The 25,711-nt window shown below is 38.6% G+C and overlaps 1 protein-coding gene across 1 annotated transcript; it reads left to right on the top strand.

The window, feature by feature from the left end:
• On the top strand, positions 1–25,125 carry VIRMA (vir like m6A methyltransferase associated). The gene is made up of 24 exons (XM_082277994.1): positions 1–66; positions 2,664–2,779; positions 3,028–3,114; positions 3,522–3,570; positions 4,027–4,195; positions 5,103–5,225; positions 6,048–6,350; positions 7,053–8,205; positions 9,245–9,736; positions 10,491–10,645; positions 12,614–12,696; positions 13,155–13,248; positions 13,385–13,929; positions 14,486–14,721; positions 15,460–15,712; positions 17,254–17,471; positions 18,656–18,788; positions 19,397–19,549; positions 21,212–21,372; positions 21,633–21,729; positions 22,674–22,840; positions 22,999–23,330; positions 24,168–24,311; positions 24,766–25,125. The coding sequence occupies exons 1-24, from the start codon at positions 4–6 to the stop codon at positions 24,921–24,923; spliced, it is 5,484 nt and encodes a 1,827-aa protein (XP_082134120.1). The 5' UTR covers positions 1–3; the 3' UTR covers positions 24,924–25,125.
• Positions 25,126–25,711: the final 586 nt, after the last annotated feature.

Raw genomic sequence — 25,711 nt, 5'->3', positions numbered from 1 at the left:
AAGATGGCGGCGGATGCTGCCACCGAGCTGCTGTTCCTGGACACGTTCAAGCATCAGAGTGCGGAGGTAAAACGGGGCTCGGGTCCGCCGCTCCTCTCACCTCCCTTTCCCTCCTCTCCCTTCTCCTGGGCTGCTGCCGACGCCCCCTTGCTCGCGTCGGGGCCTCCCCCGGGGCGCGGAATCCCCTCTGGGGCGGGCCCCGGTGGCGGTCGGGCAGGAGCAGCCCTGGGGCAGGTGCCGTCAAGGGGCGGCTGCCGCCTCCCCCCCGCCTCGCCTGACACGAAGCCTTGCTCGAGCCGCTGTCGTGGTAGCCCTTGGCCCTGCTGGCAGGGGGCGGAGGGTGGTGGGAAAGCAGCGAGGGTTTAGAGGTGATGGGGAGCAGAGGCGAGAGGGAAACAAAGAAGATAAACGTGCTTCGAGGAGGCGGTAATGAAAGAAGTCGACTAGAGGACCGTGCCGGGCCGCTTGTGAGATTCCTGATGCTCTTGTGTAGCTGATGATGAGGAGGGATATTTGTATGTTTGTGAGATATTCCCTTAGATTTATTCCCTTTAAGTGCCTCTCGCACAAAATGAGTATTTCAAGCTTTTTTGGCAGTGGTAGATCTTGCAAATATTCCCCTTTGAGGCTGTTGGGATCCTGAGCGTCTTTGAAACTGCTGGTTTTGCAGCAGGTTTGCCCGGGGCTCCACTCGATGTGCTGTTCAGGGAGGAAGAATGGGACTATTAGGGGAAAAGTGATTGTGTACTGGAACATGAGAAGGATGTTACAGAGCCATAGAATAACTCGACTGTGTTCATGGATAGGCATTAGGGAAAGAAAAGGGAGTATTTTGAGCTCATGCCGCAATTAAATGCGATTGAAAAGTTATCTAGCTGTCCGGATCAGCTAGACCCATGGGTATTTTTAATTCTGCTATTTGAGACAATGTTAGGCAGGGAATGCTAGCCACTGCTGTTCCCCTGGGTAGAAGCAGTAGCCACTCTTGTACCTCTCCAGGACATTATATTCTCTTCTTGAACTTTTTTAATCCTGTTCTTTTTTAATCATTTCCTGTCACTTTCGTTCTTGCCAGTGACATTATCCAAACCTGAACCTTCTGTATTTTACGTGTTTCTTGAAAGCCTTTATGTTACGCTAATTTTTCCACTATTTGGATTGTGAGTGTTGCACTGGAACTTACAGTTCCTGCTGTGTTTCTGAATAAAATTATTTATTTAGCTTAGCTATGCAGTTTAACTACTGTTGAGGGTCTTTCTTAAGGTTTAGTAGGAAAAATGAATTGAATTAACTTGCTGTTTTGGTGATGTTGATGCATGGCTGTCAGGGTATAATCCTGTATCGTTTAAAGAGGAACTTGTCTGTATTTGTGCGGTGCTCCTGGGGATGAGGGTTCCCAGCAGCAGCCCTTCCTCCAGGAATCCGAGTCTCCTGCATGACTCAGATCTTTTTTAGAGGCACAGACGATCTCCTGCAGCCCTCACTCTGTGCAGCCTGCACTCGCCCTGTTCCTGTGTCTGTGCTCCTGTCCTAGTCGGATTCCTTTGCTTCCACCATCCAGCTTCTAACACATCAGCCCATAGGCCAAGGTCTTGCATTGTGTACTAAAAATGTTTGTATGGATGTTTCTTGTTAGTAGACAGTAATACATGCCCAAAACCGTATCTTAAAAACTGCTTTTAAAACTCCACTTTACCTGTTTCATTGCTTACTAGCTTTCTAAAAATTTTAGTACTTCCTTGCTTTCTGCTGGTTTCATTTGCTTTCTGATTGTGGTGAAAGAGATACATTTCGACTGCAGATCAACCTGTTTTGTAATTTTCATTTTTAGTTGTGTTAGTAGACACTTAGATCAGTGGTTTGGGTTTTTTTTTTTTCCTATAAGTCTGCTAATTCAGTTTGCTAATTGGAAACATGATTCTGCTAAGAAAGTCTTTATATGTTTACAGCTGAACATAAAGTTATATATGTGTACTGTTTTGTGAGCATATATATGGTAAACGTGATGGATAAATGCAGTAAGACCTAATGTGGTGAATTTAGTGAGAGACTTCCAGCATTAATTGTTTGGTAGCTGCTACATGGAAAGCCACTGTAACTTTAATAACTTCCTAGTTTGCTCAAACATCTTTTTGGAGTGTATAAGAATTCTTTATACTTGCTGTTTTTGTGTGGTAAGCAGAAATGATATTTGCTAAAGGTTTTCAGGTGTTGCAAAATTAGAAAAATAGACAGCATATGGAATTTTTGTACAGGTCTAGCAAAATTGGCTTACAGTACCATTATAATTTCTAATATTATATTTGAAATATGATATTTGCTAATGTTTAGGATTGTACCACACATACTTCTGTCTGGTGAAAACAACCTGTACTGTTTAAAAGATTCTTTCAAATAAAAGTAGTAAATTAAGTAAATAAATCAGTAATATTTTCTATGAAAAAATAGTGTTAAATATATGAAAAATGCCCACATTATATTAAAATACATTTTTTCTCTCCAACATTCTGTCTAATTTTTCTGTGTTTGTCAGTGTTTAGCATTTTATAGAATTGAATTTTATTATTAAGATTGCAACCTTAGTTCCATTAGTAGAGAACACAAGTACATGGTATTGTTCATGTTTTACATTTCCTAGACTTTGCTTATTCTTTGTTTTGTAGCAAAGTACCAATATTGATGTGGTTCGTTTTCCATGCGTGGTTTACATAAATGAAGTCCGTGTCATTCCTCCAGGAGTGAGAGCTCACACAAGTTTGCCTGACAACAGGGCTTATGGGTAAGTGAAAGATACCAGGTATCAGATTCAGGAAAATCTTCCTCTTATTTTTTTCTTGAACTTTTCTATCTCAATAGACCTTCCTACATAAAAATGTAAAATACATTTATGTGTTTGCTGAACTTGTAATTATTTTGGGGAGTCAGTTAAACAGTATAATTTTGTTGTGTTTTTTTTTTTCCTTTGTAGTCCTGCTTACTCTGATAAGGAACCCATCTAATTCAATTTTACTTCTAATCTGTTTCTAGAGAGACGTCCCCCCATTCGTTTCAACTGGACTTGTTTTTCAACAATGTCAGCAAACCAAGTGCCCCTGTTTTTGATCGGCTGGGAAGGTAAGTTCTTTCAAGATTAGTGTGTGACTTCATTATCTACCTTTTCTTCCTGACAATTTTTATAGTGCAGGAAATGCACAATAGACAATCCTGTATCTCCCGTGACTTTCGTATTTGGTTTGAACTTTGCTAGTTTGTGCTCTTATTCTTTTCCTCCAATCTGTTTCGAAGGAGAGAGGTTTATGCTTAAAATTTAAGAAACGCTTATGTTATTTTTAAATTTACAGAGCCCATATATATTAATGCAAAGAATTCTGTAGAAATAAGTGATTTTGCACTCTTGCTTTTAATAGTATGTATTTGTCCAGTGTTTTATTGTTGGCTTGTGTGATTAGTAGTGCTGTGTTTTATTTCTGTAAACAAGCTTTATATTAATGAAGCATGACTTTGTATCTTTTATTTAACAGCCTTGAATATGATGAAAACACTTCAATTATTTTCAGGCCCAATGCAAAGGTAATACAGTGTGATTTAAACCTCTTCTTTCCCTGCATATCTGTCTTTTAAGTATAAATATGGTTGCATGTGGTGTGTTAGCACTGTGTAAAGCGTTTGTTGTTTCAAACCTTCTCCTAAAACCTGCCTGTAGTTTAGATACTCTATTTTAGAGTCTTGTGATTTTTTGTTTTGTTTTTTTTTTTTTTTTTTTCATTAATAGGCTGTAGTAGATTAGGGATCTATCTAGGCAGTAGTTATAGTGCAAGGAATTGAATGCTTTTAGAGAAAGATTATTTGTTGCAATGATTGATGTGTTCAAAGTTTTCTCACTTTTCAAAATGTGGGGTAAAGAGGTATTTTAATGTTGGATTTTTCTTTTGGCTTTTATGCAGATATTGATGCAGTGATACTAGAGTAACTCTTTTGAAGTTGACTTTAAGTGCTTTTTCTTTTTTTTTTTCTAAAAACAAACAGGTCAACACGGATGGATTGGTTCTTAGAGGGTGGTACAACTGTCTGACTTTGGCAATATATGGCTCAGTTGACAGGGTAATAACTCATGAGAGAGAGTCACCTCCTCCACCACCCCCTCCACCTCCACCTCCCCAGCAACAGCCTGGATTGAAAAGAAATCCAAAACATGGTGAGCCTTGGGGGAAGACATAGACTGTTTTCTTTTAAAAATCAGTGTTACAGTATCCCATCTGAAAATCAAATCCCCAATTCTTCCACATTTAAGATTACAGTGGCTTTCATTTTTCTTTATTATGTCTTTAGTTTTATATGGTCTTCTAGATTTACATTGAATGATTTTAAGTAGGGTCTCATCCAGTGTTTTTATGAGAGTGGTTCATTTGATCTGTTGCTTGTTACTTTGGATAGTCAAAATTCAGTTTAACTTGTGTGAACTCATCAAAATGATGATTGGAATATCAAAAAAAAGTGATTAGAATAGTATTAAAATCATAACAAGAAATTTTCACAGTGGTAGTTAACTTTGCTTATCTGACTGGTATAAAGTACATTACAAAAGAGTGCTCAGCACTGGTTTTGGAACAGCCATGAATAGAATCCATGGTCTAGTTTCTGCTTCAATTTTGGTTTTAGATTTAAAATTAGAACTATTGTTCAAAGTATGGCTAGAAGACTTCAAAATTTGAATACTATGTGTAGTAAAAAACAGTTGTAAAAACCAGTTGAGTAAAATGTAAACTTTTTTTAGAAGCAATTCAGATATTATTGATAGAGTTACAATATGAATAGTGTCAAAACCAAAATTGGCAATTACTCATGTAAGTTTTAAACAAGTATTATATTAAAAAATCGGTAGTGTTAATAAACTTGTTTATTGATGTAGTTCTTGTTTACATCAAAAATTACTTAATCAAAAGTGACTTTGGAAAGTTGCCTCACCTAATGCAGAATAAAGATAAAATAAAAGATGGGCAATGGTGTTCCCTAGTCAAAAGTAGCACTGAAACCCCAAAATTTTCTGCTTTTATTCCTGTGGTTTCATTAAAAGCAAGTTTTTATTTTCCCAATAAATATAGTTGATGGAGAGAAAGAAGACCAATTCAATGGCAGTCCTCCAAGACCACAACCTAGGGGACCAAGGACACCTCCAGGCCCTCCTCCTCCTGATGATGATGAGGATGAACCTATGCCAGTGTCAGGTAGAATGAGAACAGACTGTGTTTTATTTGCTGCACATCATTGCTTAGAGGAGGCAGAATTCTGTGTTCCTTCCCAGTGTGAAGTTTCCTGTCTGCTGTTACTTCTGCTGGACAGATTCAGTTTTAGGAAAGGGATTTGGAAAAAAAAAGTTTTGGCCGTTAAATTGCATCATTTTAAAAGATAGTAGATTGAGAATATTGGCTGTTGATCAATGCACTGTTGAACATGCTGCTCATGTTTTATATCAGTGTTCTGTTGACTCTGCTGTCCGTTGTCCTTCTCCATTATTCTGCAGCATCTGCCAAGTTACCCAGTCTCTGTATTGGTTAAAAGTGCTAAGAACTCTACATATGCATAGTCTTGCTGTACTAAGTGATTGTGTTCAGTCAAATCACCTGAAGATTTTCAAGATGCCTTTTTTTCCATCTCTGGTATATGTGATGCAGAAAGCTAAAACATATATATTGCTATTAAAGACAATAAAAATATTTCTATAAATACGTTAGCAAAAAAAAGGAGGGCTGAGGGCAATCTCCTTTATTGGATGCAGGGGGATACATGATGACAAAGGATGTGGAAAAGGCTGAGGTAGTTAATGACTTCTTTGCCTCAGTCTTTAGTTGGAAGATCAGTCACTCTCCAGGTACCCTGGGCTGGAAGACAGACATGGGGAGGAGAATGAGCCCTCAATAATCAAGGAGGGAATGGTCAGCCCAAGTGTACGGGACCAGATGGGATCCACTCATAGGGCCAGTCCTGTTTGATGTCTTTGGATTTCAGACAAATCCTCTTATTTCTGAAACTTTGTATCTTATTTTTAGTGGTTGGGGAAAAAGAAGATGATGTGGACCATAGGGAGGATTACTTTGAGCCGATTTCTCCTGATCGAACATCCATTCATCAAGAAAGCCAGTATTCTGATGATGGAGAAGTAGAGGAAGATCAACCAGAAGAAGGGGAAGATGATGATGATGTGGATGTTGAGGAGGAGGAGGATGAGGATGATGATGATGATGATGATGATGATGGTCATACAGTAGAGAGTATTGCTGATGAGGAAGAAGAGGAGGAGGAGGAAGATGATGAAGATGAAGAAGAGGGTGAAGAGGAGGAAGAAGGTGATGGTAAGTTGTAAAGAGTTTAGAAAAAAAATTGAGGTTTATGAAATTTTGATGGCAGCACCTTCATGATGAATATGTGCAAAGGGAACTGAATATTTTTCCCTTGGTTATTGCAACATTGCCTTATCTGTGGTCCTGACCTCTCTCAAGAACAGTATTTTGCTGTGGAATATTTATTGTTTTATAGTAAAACTTTCTATAAATAGAGGAAAATAAATGCAGTTGTATAGGTGAGAATGAACATTCAGTCTTGTTACATTTTGTTTAAAAATGTAGGAAAGGGGTGAAAGATTATTTAAGTAAAAACCAAATGAAATTGTTTGTGTAATAAAGTTAGTCGCCATCTTCTTGTATTACTTAAAGATCTCACCCATGTCTATGCAAAAATTTCGGGCTGGAAGTTTTATGATAGATGCAATCACAGGAGGAAAATTGGACAACATACTTGTAGTAATGTGTACTCTAGTTAAACTTTTTGCTTTATACATTCTTTTAAATGACTGTTATTACATAAAAAAACCTGTCAGATGGCGCTTTCACTCATATCTTGAAAGAGAAGGCTTTTTGTATGTTAGAGTGTGATTGTTCTCTAGCTAGTAATATTTGTATAAAATAAATCATTACTTTGTATTTGGAAGATATTCTCTGAAGTTATGATCTGGTTTATTCATAGCTGATTTGGCAATTTAATCTTTCTCTTTTTAGGAGATGATGGCTATGAGCAGATTTCAAGCGATGAAGATGTAATTGCTGATCTGGAACGTGAAACATTTAAATATCCAAGCTTTGATATTGAATATACTCCCGAGGATCTGGCATCTGTGCCTCCTGTGACATATGAACCTTTTGAAAAGGAGCTTGGACCACTTTTATACTTCAGCTGCCCTTACAAGACTGTGTTTGAAAATGAAGTTGCTAAAATAAAGGACCAAGACCCAGAAAAAGAAAATTCAGGGGCAGTGGAAGGCTCAGTTAAATTAACTGAACTGTTGGAATTATATCAAGAGGAAAGGGGTGCAAAGTGGGTCACTGCATTAGAAGAAATTCCAAGTTTAATAGTAAAAGAATTGAGCTACCTGCTGGTGAAAGACACAAAGCAAGACTATATTACCCAGCTAGTTGACTGGACCCTTCAAGCTTTAAACCTTCAGGTGGCTCTCAAACAGCCCATTGCTTTGAACGTTCGACAACTCAAAGCTGGGACGAAATTGGTATCTTCATTAGGAGAATGTGGGACTCAAGGAATAACGGCACTCTTGCAGGCAGGAGTTATTAATGTGTTGTTTGAACTGTTGTTTGCAGATCATGTATCATCCTCCCTTAAACTTAATGCTTTTAAAGCTTTGGATAGTGTCATTAGTATGACTGAGGGAATGGAAATGTTTCTAAGAGGCGGCGCAGATGTACATGAAAAAAGTGGTTATCAGAAACTCCTGGAACTCATACTGTTAGATCAGACTGTGCGAGTTGTTACAGCTGGTTCTGCAATTCTCCAGAAATGTCACTTCTACGAGATTCTGTCAGACATTAAAAAGGTGGTTGATCAGTTAGCAGAGAACACTCCTCCTCTTCCTAACCACACAGAGCCAGAGCAGGACCAGGACTTGGCAGGACTTGAAAGAACCAACCAAGAATATGAAAATGATGTGGAGGCTCCTATGGACATGGATCATCTTTTGGAATCTTCTAATATAAGTGAAGGAGAGATGGAAAAACTTGTTAGTCTTCTTGAAGAGATCTTCCATTTGATGGAAACTGCTCCTCATACGATGATTCAGCCACCTGTGAAATCTTTCCCAACCATGGCACGCATTACAGGCCCTCCAGAAAGGGATGATCCTTACCCTGTCCTGTTTAGGTATGGCAGTTGCAAATTCAATTTCTAGAGTGTATTTCCTCCAGCTTGGTAGAGATGTATTTCAGAGGTGACTTTGTTGAATAACACTTTGCTAGATATTTCACTTAATTCTTTATTGGAAGATTCTAGATTGTGCATATCAAGTCTGAGAGAGTTCGATAAGTCAATGTACCTGTTATTTTGTTGGCTTTCTATCAACCTAGAACGCACCTAGCCAGAAGTCAACATCTCCTTATTACTGGTAACATGCTTGCCCTTCAGTCGCATTCATAGATGCTGACCAGTTGTGCTAGGTGCTGTCCAGTTTGAAAACGGTTGTAAACCTAGGGTATTTCATTTGTCATTTTGGAGCATGTCTATGTTTATGGATAAAATAGGTCTGGAATCCCTCAGTCTGCATGTTGAGGTGGCAAGATGCAAGCCAGACTCAGAAGTCATGCGGCTGTGTCAGCGTAGCTCATTGTTACACAGCACAGGCAGAGGAGCTGAGGCCTGCCTGCCTTCAGCCAGTTAAAACATCCCATGGGTTCCTTCTCTGTTTGCAAGTTTCTGTCTGGAAAGTATTTCTCTAAATGCTGACAGATGTCTTTGGTAATAGTTGTGTTGGTCATGGCTGAATACAAGTATCTACACACAAAGAGTCTTCAAAAATCACTGCTAGATATGCTATAATGATTGATTTCCTAGCACATTTAAAACATTGAATCTGGCATTGATGACAATTCAGATGCAGCAGATTTAATAAAATATAATGTCCTGTTTTGTGTGTATATAGGGTTGAGGTTTTTTTTGTTTGGGGTTTTTTTATGAAGATCAGAATTCTAGGATTTATTTCTTGTAAATAATATAGCAATTATGTTTTGTAAGGTGTAAATTTTGTACTACTTCATAATTAGTTATTATTTCTTGTAGTCCACAGAGCAATAAGTACTGAAGCTAGGAGGTATGTAGTTTTATATAATGTTATTGTGCAGTGTGCACAAATATTTTGTAGCATTGCTGATTCTTTTCCTGGTTTTGGTTTGATTTTTTTTTTCAGATATCTTCATAGTCACCACTTCTTGGAATGCATTACTTTGCTGCTGTCTCTTCCAGTGACAGGTGCACATCCAGGTGTGCTTCAAGCTGTCCGAGATATATTGCGTTTCCTGGCACAGTCACAGAAGGGTCTTCTTTTCTTTATTTCTGAGCACGAAGCAACAAACTTGTTGGTTAGAGCACTTTGTCAGTTTTCTGATCCAGATCAAGAGGAAGGTCTGCAGTCAGATGGTGCCAACGAGGACACTTTTGCCCTGTGGCTCCTGCATTCAACACAGACATTACAGTGCATTTCAGAATTGTTCTGCCACTTCCAGCGATGCACAGCCAGCGAGGAGACTGACCACTCAGATCTGTTGGGAACACTTCACAACCTTTACTTGATCACCTTTAACCCTGTAGGAAGATCTGCTGTAGCTCATGTATTCAGCCTGGAAAAAAATCTCCAAAGTCTTATTACTTTAATGGAGTACTATTCCAAAGAAGCTTTAGGGTAATGTATGCATTTATTTATTTCCTGTAGTTTTTTTTCATTTTAAAAGTATCTATCTTTTATTAATAATTCAGTACATCTAAAATATTTTTCTTTTAGATCATGATGTTTTTATTTAAAACCAGAACAACTTTTAAGTAGAAGAATGTAATACAAAATCAGGCCTGTCATTTGTAATCAAGTATTTAATACCCCAAATCTGTGTAGGTCATCAACAAAGTTCTTGTAATATATGTAGGGCAGACTTTTGGTTATATGAAAAAATCAGTAAGTAGGCAGTTTTCATTCAAGCATAAAATGTTGCCTGTGAAACAAACAAAAGGTTTGACTGGGTACACAGAGTATACACTACTCTGGGGTGGGGATCTCTCAATTCTTCAAGTTCTTGTAAATGTTAAATATAGTCACTGTTTTCTCTGGACGGGCAGTTGTACTACTTTAGGTAGCAGTGATTTTAAAATGATTTGTGAAACAGATGAAGTTACAGAAAAATATTTGCATGCCACTTGGCTGGATCTCATGGTTTGTTGATGCTGAAGTAAATATGAATGTGTATAATGTAGCAGAAAGTGTTCACTCACCAAAAAGCATAGGAGGAAACTGTTTGGGTTTCTTTCATTGATAATTATGTGGGGCAATCCTTGTTGAAGGTAAAAGTTCTGTATGTAGATTTTTAGGGGTCAAATAACGAAAATCTAACAGATATCCAGTTGTATTAGCTGAGATCTAAAGAAATTCCTTATTGTTGTTTCAGGGACTCAAAGTCTAAGAAGTCAGTTGCTTATAATTATGCCTGCATCCTTGTTTTGCTGGTGGTACAGTCTTCCAGTGATGTCCAAATGCTGGAACAGCACTCAGCGCCTTTGCTGAAGATTTGTAAAGCAGACGAAAATAACACCAAGTTGCAAGGTACTGTATGTGTAATTATCAACTGAATTGTTTGAATGTATAGAAGAAATCTTTTTTATGTGGATAATTGGTGCTTCACAGTTGTCTGGTTTGGATAATGAAATTACTTTTCCAGTTGCATCTGATCAGTTGAGTCACTGAGATAATATGTAATTTTTTTTCTCCTAATGAGAGTTAAATAGGAAATTATTTATACTTAAATTATTTTGCAAGTAAAATAGCTACCATGAATTTTGGATAATTAGAGGAAGTTTGAAGTTATTCAAACTGTGTTGGTAATAGGAGAGCAAATTTCTGTAAAAGTGGACTAGCTAGTCAGTGAGCCTAATCTTATTTTTGTTCACTGTTGTTATTGTTGTGGTTTAATCCCCACTGGAAACTACGTACCACACCACTGTTGCTCACTCCCCCACCCACCCCCAGCTGGATGAGGAGGAGAATCAGGGAAAAACATGTAAAACTCAAGGATTGAGATAAGAAGTTAAATAATTGAAAAGGAGTAACATATAATAATACTAATAATATAATGATATATGTTATATACTAATAATACCAATGATAACAACAGTAATAATTGTAGTAAAAAAGGAGAGAAGAGATAAAATCCAAGAAAACAAGTGATACATAAAGCAATCTCCCACCACCTGCTGATCAATGCCCAGCCCCTTACTGAGCAGTGATGAGCCCCTTCCAGGCAACTCTCCCAGTTTCCATACTGAACATGACATCCTGTGGTATGGAATATCCCTTTGGCCAATTTGGGTCTGCTCTCCTGGCTGTGCTCCCTCCCAGCTTCTTGTGCAGCTCCTCATTCACAGAGCATGAGACACTGGAAAGTGCTTGACTTAGGGTAAGCACAACTTAGCAACAACCAAAACATCAATGTGCTATCAATGTTGTTCTCATGCTGAATCCAAACCACAGCACTGTACCAGCTACTCGGAGGAAAATAAGCTCTATCCCAGCTGGAACCAGGACAGTGATGTAGTCTGACAGGGTCTTTACTAATAAATAATCCTGGGACTGTTTTAAGGCACCTAGGCCAACAGGCATGGTGGTCCATGGTACCCTGTTACTACATCTTTTGACATCCAAGCTCTGTCTTGGTGTCAGCTTGTGTTGACTTTCAGATCAGACCTGGGTCACTCAGAAAAATCCTGCTGGGGCCTATTCTGACATCTGAATGTCGCAACTCTGATGTCCAAAGTTGTGCTCTGCACTGGTTACTTGTTTAGACATACCAGTAATTTCTTCCAAAACTTAAATGCACTGGAAGAAATCAGAATTCTTCAAAGTTTTAGTTTGAATCTCTCCTCTGCCATGCTCTCATTTTACTCCTCACCTGATCATCAGACCGTTTTATGAGAAGCAGGGCTAGTTTATGAAACCAGATTGTGAAAACAGTCTGAGTCATCAGTTCATATCCAGTTGATCTTCATGTTCTTTTAAATACTTTCAGGAACAATGGTTTTTAAATCTTCAAATCTCTTGTTCCAAAAACCTGGGACTTTCAGGTTATTCTGGACTAAGAGAGAGACCGATAATCTATAAGGACTTCTAGCATGAGTGGAGTACAGAGCAGAGATTGGCTCCATGTGGGCATTTAATAGAAGTTTTGTACTCAGTTTGTAAAAAACCTGTTCTGTACATTAAGGGGAATGTGTTTGGGTTCTTTTCTTTAGCTGACAGTGCCCCTTAGTGTCTTTCATAAAAAATGTTTAATTACAGATAATGTAGATGAAAATTAATTGAGCCTTCAGATTGACTTGAGCCATATTTTGTCTGTATGCATATATTGCCTGTTCTAAACTTTTATTTTTGTTGATGCTTTTCAGCTGGCTACAGAGGTAGCGTGCCTCACACATTTCACGCTTGGCTTTAGTACCTATTGTGTAAATTAGATACATTTCGATTGAAAAAGGTTTTATGATCATGAATTCACTGACTTAAGACTTTTTTTTCCCCTAGAGCTCAGCAAGTGGCTTGAACCTTTGAAAAACCTTAGATTTGAAATAAATTGTATTCCAAATCTTATTGAATATATCAAACAGGTCAGTAAAATACAAGTAGATGCTATCTTTTACTTATGTTCTATAAGCTTAGACCTTTTGTAGTCTGGTATTTTGTCTTAGATTTGTACTAACATGTGATATTTAAAAATACATACTGTTATCCAAAATAGATGTTTTTTTTAAAGCTTATGATCTAAGCTGGGCCTTGCATTGTTACATTTATTGAAACAAAATCTAAGGTAAATGTACAATGCAAAGGTCTAATCATTTAAATCTTTTAGCTTCCTGTAAATCACAATGCAAATGTTGATGCTCTTTTTTTTGTTTCTGCCTTATATATGACTGCTTTCCAAAAGGCGAAATAATTAAACTTAAATTTTGTGATATACTTACAGTAACTAAATACAGAATTTGAATACTAAGGTAGCAATATACTCATAAAGTCCTTCCTTGTAATACAGGCTCTTCCCTTTTTTCTTTTTCTTTTCCCCTAAAAGAATATTGACAGTTTGATGACCCCAGATGGAGTTGGTCTTCCCACTGCACTTCGTGTTCTTTGTCATATTGCATGTCCACCGCCGCTGGTAGAAGGTATGGCTGATGTATTTGTACAGGTTAAAGTACAAACCTTAGTTCTTTGAGTCTTCTACTTAAACCTGGCTAAAGTGTAACTGTGATTTCCCAGGAGAAATTAGACATGCAGAAATGTTATTTCTTTTCTGTACAGGTCAACAGAAAGACCTTAAATGGAACCTTGCTGTTATTCAGCTCTTCTCTTCTGAGGGAATGGACACCTTCATCCGGGTGTTACAGAAGCTGAACAGCATCCTTATTCAGCCTTGGCGACTCCATGTCAACATGGGCACCACGCTGCACAGAGTTACTACTATTTCTATGGCCCGCTGCACACTTACTCTCCTTAAGACAATGCTAACAGAACTGCTGAGGGGTGGATCCTTTGAATTCAAGGACATGCGTGTTCCTGCAGCACTTGTTTCTTTACACATGCTCCTCTGCTCTATTCCTCTCTCAGGCCGCTTAGATAGTGATGAACAAAAAATCCAGAATGACATTGTTGATATCTTACTGACTTTTACACAGGGTGTTAATGAAAAACTTACCATTTCTGAGGAAACTTTGGCGAACAATACTTGGTCTTTAATGCTGAAGGAAGTTCTCTCTTCAATTTTGAGAATTCCTGAAGGCTTTTTCTCTGGACTTATACTGCTTTCAGAATTGTTGCCTCTTCCACTGCCGATGCAAACTACTCAGGTATAATTTAGATGTATTTAGTTTTTAAAGAATTTTTATTGTTTATAATCCTTTGACCATTTTTGTAGTGGTGGAAAAAACAGATTTGTGAAAGGATGAATTAAAGTTCTTGCAAAGCATTTGTGTTCATACAGATTCTTTGTAGGTAAGTCTTTTTCAGCAGAAACAAAATTGGTATTATTTGGCATTTTCTTAAGTTAGCAGTCATATGTTGTTCTTTTGTCCCTTGTGAGAGTATCTAGACTGTCTCTGAAAGCTTTTAATTTAACTCTGAATGCTGAACTTGGTATATTAAGGCTCTTGTTTCTTTTGTCATGGATCTTGGATTTGTGATCCTTAATAAGAAAGCATAAAAGGTGTGTGACAACCCATGCTCCTGAAGGAATACCTAATTTACTGGCATCATGTCCTGTCATTTGGTGACAGTGAAAATGGCATTCCATGTTTTTAATGAGGACAGTACTCATACTTAGTTTTTGTTTATACGTTGTGATAGAATTCAGGTTTTACCATAAAAATTGACAGGAAAAACCCTGCTGCCCTTCTATTCCTGCAGGTAATAGAAGCCCATGATATTGCAGTGGCACTCAACACCAGGAAGCTGTGGAGTATGCACCTCCATGTGCAGGCCAAGCTGATACAGGAGATCGTTCGATCCTTCTCCGGTTCGTCTTGCCAGCCCATTCAGCATATGTTGAGGCGTATTTGTGTTCAGCTGTGTGACTTGGCTTCACCTACTGCTCTCCTCATCATGAGGACGGTATTGGATCTAATTGTAGAAGACCTGCAAAGGTATTTTTGTTTTCTCTTGCAAAGATTTCGTTAATGAGCTGTTAAATTCACCTTGCTTCTGCGGAGTAGATTTTGCAGGAGGAAAATACTTTTGGAAATACTATTCTTTATGGGCTGAATGAATTCTCAGTCTGGTGCTATGTGCTGGGTCGTGGTAATGCTTAAGGTTGCCAGAGAACCAGCTCATCCTTTAAGTTGTGATGTAGACAGTTTCATGTTGTATGTTTGTGGTAAGTATTTTAGGAAGGTTTTCTTCAGGCTGGCCTTGCAAAGCCTCATCTCACTTATGAAGTGCTTTTAAGGACCTGTAAGACACGAATAAGAAAAGTAGGCCAGTAAGGTTTGCTATACTGGGATTACATATGTGTAGATGTTTGTAAACTGGAGGAAGTTGAATGATAGAGATTCAGAGGGTTTTGAAACAATGAGTGCTCTTCCTTTAAAAGCACCATTATCCACAGAGATACTGTTTATATAAAAGCATATTTATCTTATTCAATTAGATGCCCTACAGTGTGTTAAATGCATAGTAGATTAATTAATTTATGATGTGACCAGAAATTCTTTAGTAAAAGTTGAGCAGTTTGCAAAAAGTAAATGGAACTGTAAGTTTAAGTATGCAGACTAGGTGGATTTTTTTCTAAAATGCAGAATTATATGACTCCTGTGATGGTTGTTTCTGTAGTTTCTTAGATCACTTTAAAACAGCTTTTTCACAGTGCACTGCTACCCTTTCAGCAACACAGAAGATAAAGAGAAACAGTACACTGGACAGACCACTCGATTGCTCGCTTTATTGGATGCCCTGGCTTCACATAAAGCTTGTAAATTGGCTATTTTGCATCTTATCAATGGAACTAATAAAGGAGATGAAAAATATGCAGAGGTTTTCCAGGAGCTCTTGGCTTTGATGCGATCAGCTGGGGACAATGTTACTCATCAACAGTGTGCTGAATATGTAACTTCCCTTTTGCAGTCCCTCTGTGATCAGGTATTTTCTGTATTTAATGCATAATGTGTGTTGATTATTGTAGCAGACAAATTAAATGAGATTGTTTCTTAAGTACCTTTTTTTTTTCCAAAATTAAAAATAATCAGCATCGTTAAAACACGAGAAGAAAAAGTACATGGTTGGCTGCTTTGGCAGATTTACTGCCTTCTTGGTCTTGAATGTAAATGCTTTCCATTTCATGACTTGTCTTCCACTGTTCTGGTAGCTCATCAGAGACCAGAAACTGAATGGCACAAAGATTGCCTCTCCTATCAGCTGAGATGGGTGTAATTTCTCCATGTGGGCCACTGACAAAACTTGAGTTGTCACTGTTCACTTCTTACCTAGTTAAAAATATATGTATCTCTTAGGGGTCTAACTGAAACCTCTTGAAAATGTATTCCAAGTATAAAGATGTGTATGCTATGCTGGTACCATAAAACTCCTCCATTAAAAAAAGGCAGAAGTTTCTCTAGAGCAAGATAAGAAATGTTAGTTGAAAATTGATTTATAGACTAGCCTTGGTAGTTTCTCATTAACGTGTGCACAGATTTGCATGTCATTATTTGTGTCACTAGTGCATGTATTTATTTGATCTAGTGCTTACCCAGTTACACAAAAGATGTTTGGATGTTGTTGGTCTGTAGAGATAATCAGCCGTTTGCATATAAACAAGATCTCTCTGCCCATACAAATTCATTGTGAAAATCAGTCTTGTTTTATTTTATGTAAAATATGGAAGTGACAGTAGGTGCTAGACTTCCTAGGTGGTGTCTGCAGCCTCTTAATTTTCACAGAACCACAGAATTAAATAATATTTCAAATTGGAAGGGACCCATAAGGATCATCAAATCCAACTCCCTGTCCTTTGCAGTAATATCTAAAACTAAACCATGACTAAGAGTGTCATCTAGGTGCTCTCTGAACTGACAGGCTTGGTGCCTAGCCACATCACTGAGGACCCTGTTCCAGTGACTGACCAACTTCTCAGTGAAGAACCTTTTCCTAATGTCCAACCTGAACATCCCTTGATGCATCTTCATTCCATTTCCTTGTGTCCTGCTGGTCACCAGAGGGAGGAGAGTACCTGCCCTGCTGCTGCTCCCCTTGAGGCACTTGTAGATTACTGTCAGGTCACCCTTCAGCCTTCTCTTCTGTAGGCTGAACCAGCCAAGGGACTTCAGCCTCTTCCTGTGTTTTGACCAGTGTTTTGAGATTGAGGGACACATTGACTACCTAGGCAGGAAACTGTGTATGTTACCCAATGACTGTTTGGCTTTTGTTTGTGGCTCTGCTACAATATTTCAGAATTTGAATCTTTTATGTTTTAGAAATAAATAATGGTTTGTAACCCTTAACAGAACTGCATAAAAAGAATTCTCTAGATTAGTATTTTGCTGGTCAGTAATAACTGAAATACTGGAATAAGATGATAAAGGGATAGTGAAAGAACTCAGTGCTTTTGACTTCATGTATGGTTTATACTTACTGCAGGCATACAGAATGCATTTTTACTATGTGTGTAATAATCATTCTTTTAGGATATTGCACTTATTTTACCAAGTTCATCAGAAGGCTCTGTGTCTGAATTAGAGCAGCTTTCCAACTCCTTACCAAGCAAAGAGCTGATGCCCTTAATTTGTGACTGTCTGATGGAAACATTAATGAATTCTGAGAGCAGTTACAGTTGTCTGCTGACATGCATCCGAACAATGATGTTCCTTACAGAGCATGACTATGGCTTCTACCACTTGAAGAGGTATGGTATTTTATGATATCACTGACAGCTTAAAATTGTTTAAAAACTTCTGTAGTGCAAAATAATTTCCTACATGCTTAGTAGAAAATGTTGAGGATAAGGCACCTAAGCTTTTGTTTCTCTTTGGGACCTCAGTGTTTTACTCAGTATTTTGGTCTTCCTTCACACTCTGAGTAATTTCTGCAGTATGCACACAGAAGCACTTTATTTCGAGAAGCAAACAAAGCATTGAAAAAAGGTTTGTACAGTCTGTTTCCCCACTCCAAGCCTGGAGGATTCGAATGAGATATAGTGCTCTTGTTCTTTCCTTTTTGAGACACTCACAGAGCTCTCATCTGGAACACTGGAGAACTGTCTGTAATTCCTCTATTTTTAGGAGATTCAGTTTGTACTTCCCCGAGTGTTCTGACCTCCAGACAATTAAGGCCTTAGAAATGAGTTTGTTTTTTTCCAAACTATTTTTGTTAACTCCACTCACTTGGAACAGAACATATACGTGATTGGACCATATTGTGTTGTTTTGACACCGGATTCTTTATTCTATATTTGGACCTGTTTCTGTTTGCTGAAGTTGAGGTGCAGAGGCAAAAAGGTGAGGTTTGCAGAGAGAAAAAGGAGCCTTGTCAATACAGTGTTGTTCAAAGCACTTTAAGTAGTGCTGTTGGATGCAAGAAGCCGTACAACCACCAATGAAAAATTAGCAAGTTACAGATGCTGTTCTTTCTGTGATCCCATGTGTCCAGATGTCAGCTTCAGTACACAGCCTTGCTATTTCTGTGTTCATGTTGCCTTTACAGTTTGTTTTCTGCAGTTAGGCATCATGGGATGCAGTGAAATTGTAGCTGCAAGCATGATCCTGCTTCATACATAAGGTCCTTGTGCAAACACATATTTCTGTATTTCTGTACTTCAGTCCCTTTTCTGCCGAAGATGAAATTATAATTTTTTGAATGTTTTGGAGGTAGTATATATAGCTGTGTATGTGCAGTCTGAAATAAATGCAGAGGGTACTGGTGAAAATGGGAGTCTAGTACAGAGAAAATAGTGAAGCTCCAGCTTTGTAATCAAAGATCAACTTGATACTTGTAAAATTTGCCAAGTTTATTTTCCTTATAACTAGTTATGGTGGAATGGTAACAATGTATGTACTAATAAAGTATTTTCTCTCTTTGTTTTTCAAACAGCTCTCTAAGAAAACACAGCAATGCTCTGTACACTGTATTAAAGCGAGTAATAACTAGTTTCAGCAAAGACACGGGTGAACTCGCCTCTTCATTTTTGGATTTTATGCGGCAGATTCTAAACTCTGATACGCTGGTAAGTGAATATGTATTGAATACTTAAACTCAGCTGCACTTCTCTGAAACCTGCGGTGTGAGACATGTTCAGGAACAATTATTTCAGAAATCAGTTGATTCTGCAGATTGCTGGGTAAGGCTTTTCCATCAGTAGTGTCAGTGCCATCTTTATTTAGTTTTTAATGACATCTGTGAGAGCTGGGCAGAATGTATGTTTAGTTAGTAAGAGGGTTTTTCAGCGGGAAGAAGGGCGTATCGGTTCATACTGATTTCCTACGATTCACTTTCCTAAGTGAATAGTATGCTGTGGTGTCCCAGTTTTAGATTCACAGCATCCTGTTAGAGAGTTGCTATATTGATATGTAGTATAGAAAGGACTATAAAATACTTGTTAATTCTGTGATACAGACCTCATCTTTTACAGGAAAGGGTTGCTTTCATCTTGATGCAGTATATAAACTTGCCTGTTGAAATGTACTTCGTTAAAATAATTTGCATCATATGTTTTTAAATCAAGAGGTAACTCATTTTACTAGATTTGCTCTAATGTGTGTTTGAATTCAAAGGGGTTTGCAGTCCACAAATACAACATTTGTGTACTTATTCCCCAACTGTCAAATATTTCAGGGATGTTGTGGAGATGATGGAAGCCTTATGGAAACAGATGGATCCCATCCAGGCAGAACGCTGGGTCTTACCACTGCAGAGTTAAAACATCTACTGCAGAACAAAGAAGAAACCCCAGAAAACCTGCTTCTTGATCTGGAGAAACATGTTATGGTAAAAGAATTCAAATAACCAGGTTGATGTTGCAGTTTTCTGTATGCATGTCCTAAGATCTGAGACAGTTAATGGTGTCATGGAAGGCAGCAAATGCCAACAGCAGAGGGTGTAGGGTAGTGGTGAAGCAGATTATTAATGTAATAAGCAACAGGAGCCCTGGCCTAGCAATGGCTTGATGTTACTTGATGTTACTGGTGGTAACAAGTGGAATTAATACTGGGGGCTGGATATTGTTGGATGTTTTCATCAGAAGCCTGAAAAATGGATACATCTTCAGTGAATTTGTAGGATGGGGGGGTGACTAATCTGACATACAGCAAAGCCTCAATCCAGGGAGACCTCAATAAACATTTTAGGATTGATGTAGCAGAAAGTTTGTGTGACTTATTAGGAAAAATGCAAAGGTCTGCAGTGAAAGGAGGATAGTTCCATGGCTTGTTGCAGGCTGGGCTGAAAAGGGCTGGGTGGTTATGTTGGTTGATAGGTTGAATGTGGGCTGCCAGTGCACGGTCACTAGAAACAAGTGAGTGTGTTCTGAGCCATCCTGGAAGGAGCATGGTCAGCACTTCCAGGGACCTTACTGTCTCCCTCCACAGGATGCTGCTGACCTCTCATGTAGAGTGTTGTGTTCACCTTTAGCCAGCTTTGCCCTCTCACAAGTTCTAGAGAGACCTGGGGAGACTGGAGAGGGTTCTACCAAGGTGGTCAGGGACCTACAGCACATGTGCTACAGAGAGAGAGAAGGAAGAAGCTGGGCTTGTTTAGCCTGGTTAAGAGGGTGCAGGAGCTATTTCAGAGTTTCCCACAGCTATTTGGGGAGATAGTAACAAAGATGGTGGAATCAAACTTCTTTTGGTAATTCCAAATGATAAATCAAGGGGCAATGCCCCCAGATTGTGGCTTCTGAGGTTCAGGTTGACATTGGGGAAAAAAAAGTTAATGACTGAGAGAGAAGTGAAGCACTGAACAGGTCAGTGTGGCTGTGGGCTCTCCGTCACTGGCACTTTTTTTAGACATGGCTGGATAAAGTTATGGCTGACCTGATCTGGCTTTGATGATAGTCCTGCTTCAAGCAGTGAGGGTGGGGATTGGACTAGAGGACATGCAAAATTCAATGCATCCAACTTTTTGTGATTAAAACTGCAAACTAATACTCAAATCTGATTCTGTGTAACTGATGGCAGCCATGCAATAGATGGCTACTTTAAGAGAGTCCATGAAACAGCTGCTTCACAGCCTAAGGATCACAAATGCCTTTCCAGTGCTATATTCCCTTCTGTCCCTTCCCTGGCTGCCTACATCTATGGTAAGAGATTAAAAGCCACAATTGTTTCGAATGAGAAACAGCAGACACAGGACACTGGAATGCTTTAACAGAGAGCTTCTTAAATAAAACCTGGGGCAGTGTCTTCCTTGGGACTGTTTTAATGGATATTGCATCAACTGGGAATGAAACCTAGAATGTCTGTGTGGTGACGTGGTATAATATCACATCCAGGAGCTCTCTGCTGTTGTTTGTGTACTTGAGTGTCTTGGTTTCACTATTTGTGGCTGGATAGACTGTTGTATAGTACCTTCCCCCTTTTTGTATAAATAAGCAGAGTGTGCTTCCTTCTCTGAGGAGGAGAAAAAGTTCTGACTTGTTCTGTGTTGACATAGGATCGTTCTAAGGAAGATGATGGCCTTGAATCCTTACTGGACAACATTGTTGGAGTGAGGCAGATGTTGGAATCAGCAGGTGATTCTTGTCCACTGAGTGACCAAGATGTTGAGCCTACTCTTTCTGCGCCAGACTCTCTTCAGAATTTGTTTAACAACAGGTAAAATGGTTAAGTGTGTCAGCTTACCTGTGATTTACTTAAGAAAATGGAGTAATTTATACATACATAAATTAACTATATTAAAAACAGGATCTAAACAGCACTGTTGTCACTACTACCCACTAGGCCCAATGTACTGAATGTCATGTAAGCATCAAGGGTAAGGCAGCAATGTTCACCCCAGGTTCTGTGGTGCTGTGTACGCTTGCAGTTGGTTGTGGTTCATAACCAAACAGGCCTTGGGCATTGTTTTGTTGTAGGACTACATACGTGTTGGCAGATGTGATGGATGACCAGCTGAAGTCCATGTGGTTCTCACCCTTTCAGGCTGAAGAAATAGACACTGACTTGGATATGGTAAAAGGCTTCAATAACATATCTGAAGTGGATTTAAGAATGAGGGGTAATCTGAACTAGTAGCATCAGAAATTCATATGGCCAAATGGTTTGTTTTCCTGAGCTCACCTTTCTAAATTAACCCAGATAGAGAGGTTGGCATTTGGTAAAGGGGCTATCAAATGCCTTCAGGTTGACTTGGAAGCAGCTACAAAATCAGGACCTTTTGCAGTACCCTAGGGGAACAGTTTCTGTGTCAGTCCCAAACTGCTTTTGCACTGCTGTTGAGGCTTTTCATCAATTTGTATTAAATGTAGAAAAGAATGTGATCTAATTTCTTCTCCTTGCTTGTCTTCTGTCATTGCAGTAATATCCACAAAAGCCTGATAGCTACACTTTTTAAAATTTAAATCTTTGCTGTGATGTGACAAAAGTGGGAAACATGGCAGTAGTAAATGAAACTACATGAACAAAAGCTTTTCACAGTTTTTGAAACTTTTATTATCTAAACTTTAAAGCTAATAGTGAAAAATACATTTGCATTCTTGGTTTTTTAAAACTAAGGAATTGGCAATGTCTTAATTTCTTGTGTGAGAAATAATCAGTTTCTGTTGACTTCATTGCCTTTATTCTTTTTTTAGTTTTACTCTTTTAATTAATGTGCAATATAGTTGTGTTTTAATTTCTTAAGCAAAACCAGAATGGTTGATTCTTGTATACAAGTGACATTTATAAATTTATAGGGCTGTAACTTAAGCAAGAGAATTATCCCACTGCAGGTCATTAAATGACAAGACAGATGTTCATATTTGAGAGCTATGCCCTTCACTGCTTTTGTGTTCAGATTAGTCAAGATAATTTTGCTGCAGCTCTGCTGCTTTTTTTGTTTTGTTACTGCTCCTCTTTTTGTTTTTTGGAGGTGCTAGTAATGAATGTTTTGGTAAAACTAAATTCTCTCATTGAAGGTAAAAGTTGACTTAATTGAACTGTCAGAGAAGGGCTGCAGTGACTTTGACTTGCAAGCTGAATTGGAGAGGTCATTTTTGTCAGAACCATCATCTCCTGGACGCACAAAAACCACAAAAGGCTTCAAGCTCGGCAAGCACAAGCATGAGACCTTCATAACTTCAAGGTAAAATGAGTTTAATGAGTTAACAGTGTCTTCAGCACTGATTTGTATGTTGTCAAAATGTCCAGTACCTTTCAAATTGCATCTCCAATATGGAGAATGCCTGACCATCAGTAGTACAGTGTTACATTAACTAACTAACTCATGGCTTGTCATGACAGTGGGAAATCTGAGTACATAGAGCCTGCAAAGAGAGCTCATGTTGTGCCACCACCCAGAGGAAGAGGAAGGGGAGGATTTGGACAAGGAATTCGACCACACGATATCTTCCGTCAGAGGAAACAGAACACAAGCAGGCCGCCCTCCATGCATGTGGATGATTTTGTTGCTGCAGAGAGCAAAGAAGTGGTTGCTCCAGATGGGATACCACCAGCCAAAAGGCCACCAAAAGTGTCACAGAAGATTTCTTCGCGTGGTGGGTTCTCAGGGAATCGTGGAGGACGAGGAGCTTTTCACAGTCAGAACAGGTTCTTTACACCACCTGCTTCAAAAGGTATGTTGGTTCCTGTACTAGAACTGGAGTAAATGCATGCTAAAATTGCTTCAGTAATACTAACCTAATTTCCTAGCAGTTCATCATCCCCAGTGTGAGATCTTCCTGAAGCAGTGTTGTTGGAATGAGTTGTTTAGCACTAGGAAAGGCTCTCTTGAAGGTGAGAACCTCCAAAGCTGTGCAATTGAAACAAGGCTGTGAATTCCCATGCTGCCTCTCTGCCTCTCTTTTACAAAAGGAGTCATCTGTTTTAGAAACTGTTGGAGTGCTTCCCTGCCTTTTGTGACATGGTAGTTCCTGAAATCAAGCAACACAGTACATATCTGGGTTAAAATGAGGCTTTGGAATAAAAAGATGGAAGATCCTGACAAGAATAAGATGAAATTTTCAGTGAACCTGGAGATTGTCGCCTACAGAGTGTTAAGTTTCTTTCATACATAGACAAGATTGCATTCCTTTTCCTTCCATCCCATAATTAGGGCAAGTCCTTGCAAAGTAGAAACAGAAAAGGCTTCCATTTATAAACTTAGAAATACTAGGATTTACTTCACCCCAAAATCTGAAAGTATAATCTGTGTTAATACACTAGATAATGTGAATTCTTTTAAACTTGAGTCCTTGCCTGATAAATAGATCTGTTCCCCCGATTCTGTGCAGAATAATTTGTAGACTTTCAAGTTGGAATACTGTGGGTATGTTGATACAGAGTATCTTTATCTATTCAAATTGTGTAAATATTATGTTACCGCCCTGAGTACTGTGAAGATTGAAATGGAAAAAAACCCAAACCCAGTGATGTTTGCTCAACAGTGTGTTGGTTTTTCTCTCCCTATCTAGGAAATTACAGTCGTCGTGAGGGCGCTCGAGGCTCAAGCTGGAGTGCACAGAGTACACCCAGGGGAACCTACAATGACAGTAGAGGTGGTCAAAGCAATTTTAACAGGGGTCCACTGCCACCACTGAGACCATTAAGTTCAGCAGGTACATGGTATTCATATGGGCATCGAACTATAGAGAATTCCTTGAATTTCATTTTTGCTTTACAAATGAAACCATGCAAGGATGCTGCAGACACCTTGAAATTCAGCAAATGTTTTAAGCATATATGAACAGTTGTCACTGAGACTGTGTCAAATACGTGCTTTCATACGACCTGCCCTGTAACCCATAGAACTTGCTGAATTGAACACTTGATCGCAGAATCTTAATTTTGCACTCAGACTTTTGTCATTCGGTTGTCTTCGTACCTCCATGGTAATCATAGCGCAATTAAAGCAGCAGTGCTTGCCTAAAAGAAAAGTGAAAATTAAAAGGAGGAAACAGACGCTGTTTGTATCTCATCCTCTTTTTGTTTCTTACGCTTTCGCAGCAGCTTCTCCGCCTAGGGCTTTTTTTTTTTTTTTTTCCAACTGAGTATACTTTTCTTTGCTTTAAGGCTACCGACCGAGTCCTCGCGATCGTGCTTCCAGAGGCCGCGGAGGAATTGGACCGTCTTGGACAAGTGCTAATAGTAGTAGCAGTGGTGGCTCAAGAGGAAAGTTTGTTAGTGGAGGCAGTGGAAGAGGTCGTCATGTACGTTCCTTCACACGATAAAATAAGACCTAATGGTGGAACAGCTCAACCTTGTGGACTTCTGTGAAGATGACAAAGAAAGCAGTGTCACTAATGGACCAATTCAGAGTTTCTGGTATCTGGAGGACACCAAGAGAATATTTTTGTCTGAAGAAAAAGCTTTTGTTTGATACAAGACTTGAAATTTCAATAAAATTCAAGACTTTTTGTGTACAATTGTAAATTTTTTGTTCCTTTTGAAAGAATGTTTCAATTTTTTTGTGGATTTCAGTAGACAATACTCAGTAAAGCAGCTCTTTGAGTTAAGACTTGAAGGACTTCTTAAATATTAATTGTGCCAAAAGAAAGGTGCAAGTGTTTTGTGTGTGACTTATTACTGCAAGAAAATTAAAAAATATGTATGTAAGGCAATTTTGTTTTTTTCTCTCAGGTTTAGAGCCATTCACCCTTTTTTTCCTTTGTTATTTTGTTTGCCGGTCTGGGTTATTAATGAATGAAGTGTATCTGCCATCAAGTGAAGTACCTGATGATAGAAGAATGACTGAAATTAATTAATCTGTTAAAGAATACAAATGGAAATGTAATTTATGTAGGTTTTGTTATACTTCTTGGGTAATGAGATTAGAAACTTCTAAGTCCCACACCAGGTAAAATTTGAATAAAATCTCTCACTAACTTAAGGGAGAATAAGTCAACATTCCGTCACTTACTTTACAACTCCAGCCCATGCATAAGGAGCACAAGAGTTACTCATTGGAAAGCACTGTATACTTTCAGTTAAAAAGCATGGTACTCATATCACTGGAGAA

This window comes from Coloeus monedula, assembly GCF_965178545.1.
Source record: "Coloeus monedula genome assembly, chromosome: 1".
NCBI lineage: Eukaryota > Metazoa > Chordata > Aves > Passeriformes > Corvidae > Coloeus > Coloeus monedula.
This window is presented reverse-complemented; position numbering and strand designations above follow the sequence as displayed.

What these genes read in the sequence shown, in the direction of transcription:
- VIRMA (XM_082277994.1), top strand. Translation starts at nt 4, where the DNA reads ATGGCGGCGGATGCTGCCACCGAGCTGCTGTTCCTGGACACGTTCAAG. An exon ending in GAAAAGAAATCCAAAACATG is followed by an intron (nt 4,196 to 5,102) that starts GTGAGCCTTGGG and finishes CAATAAATATAG; the next exon opens with TTGATGGAGAGAAAGAAGAC. An exon ending in TAGACACTGACTTGGATATG is followed by an intron (nt 21,730 to 22,673) that starts GTAAAAGGCTTC and finishes CTCTCATTGAAG; the next exon opens with GTAAAAGTTGACTTAATTGA.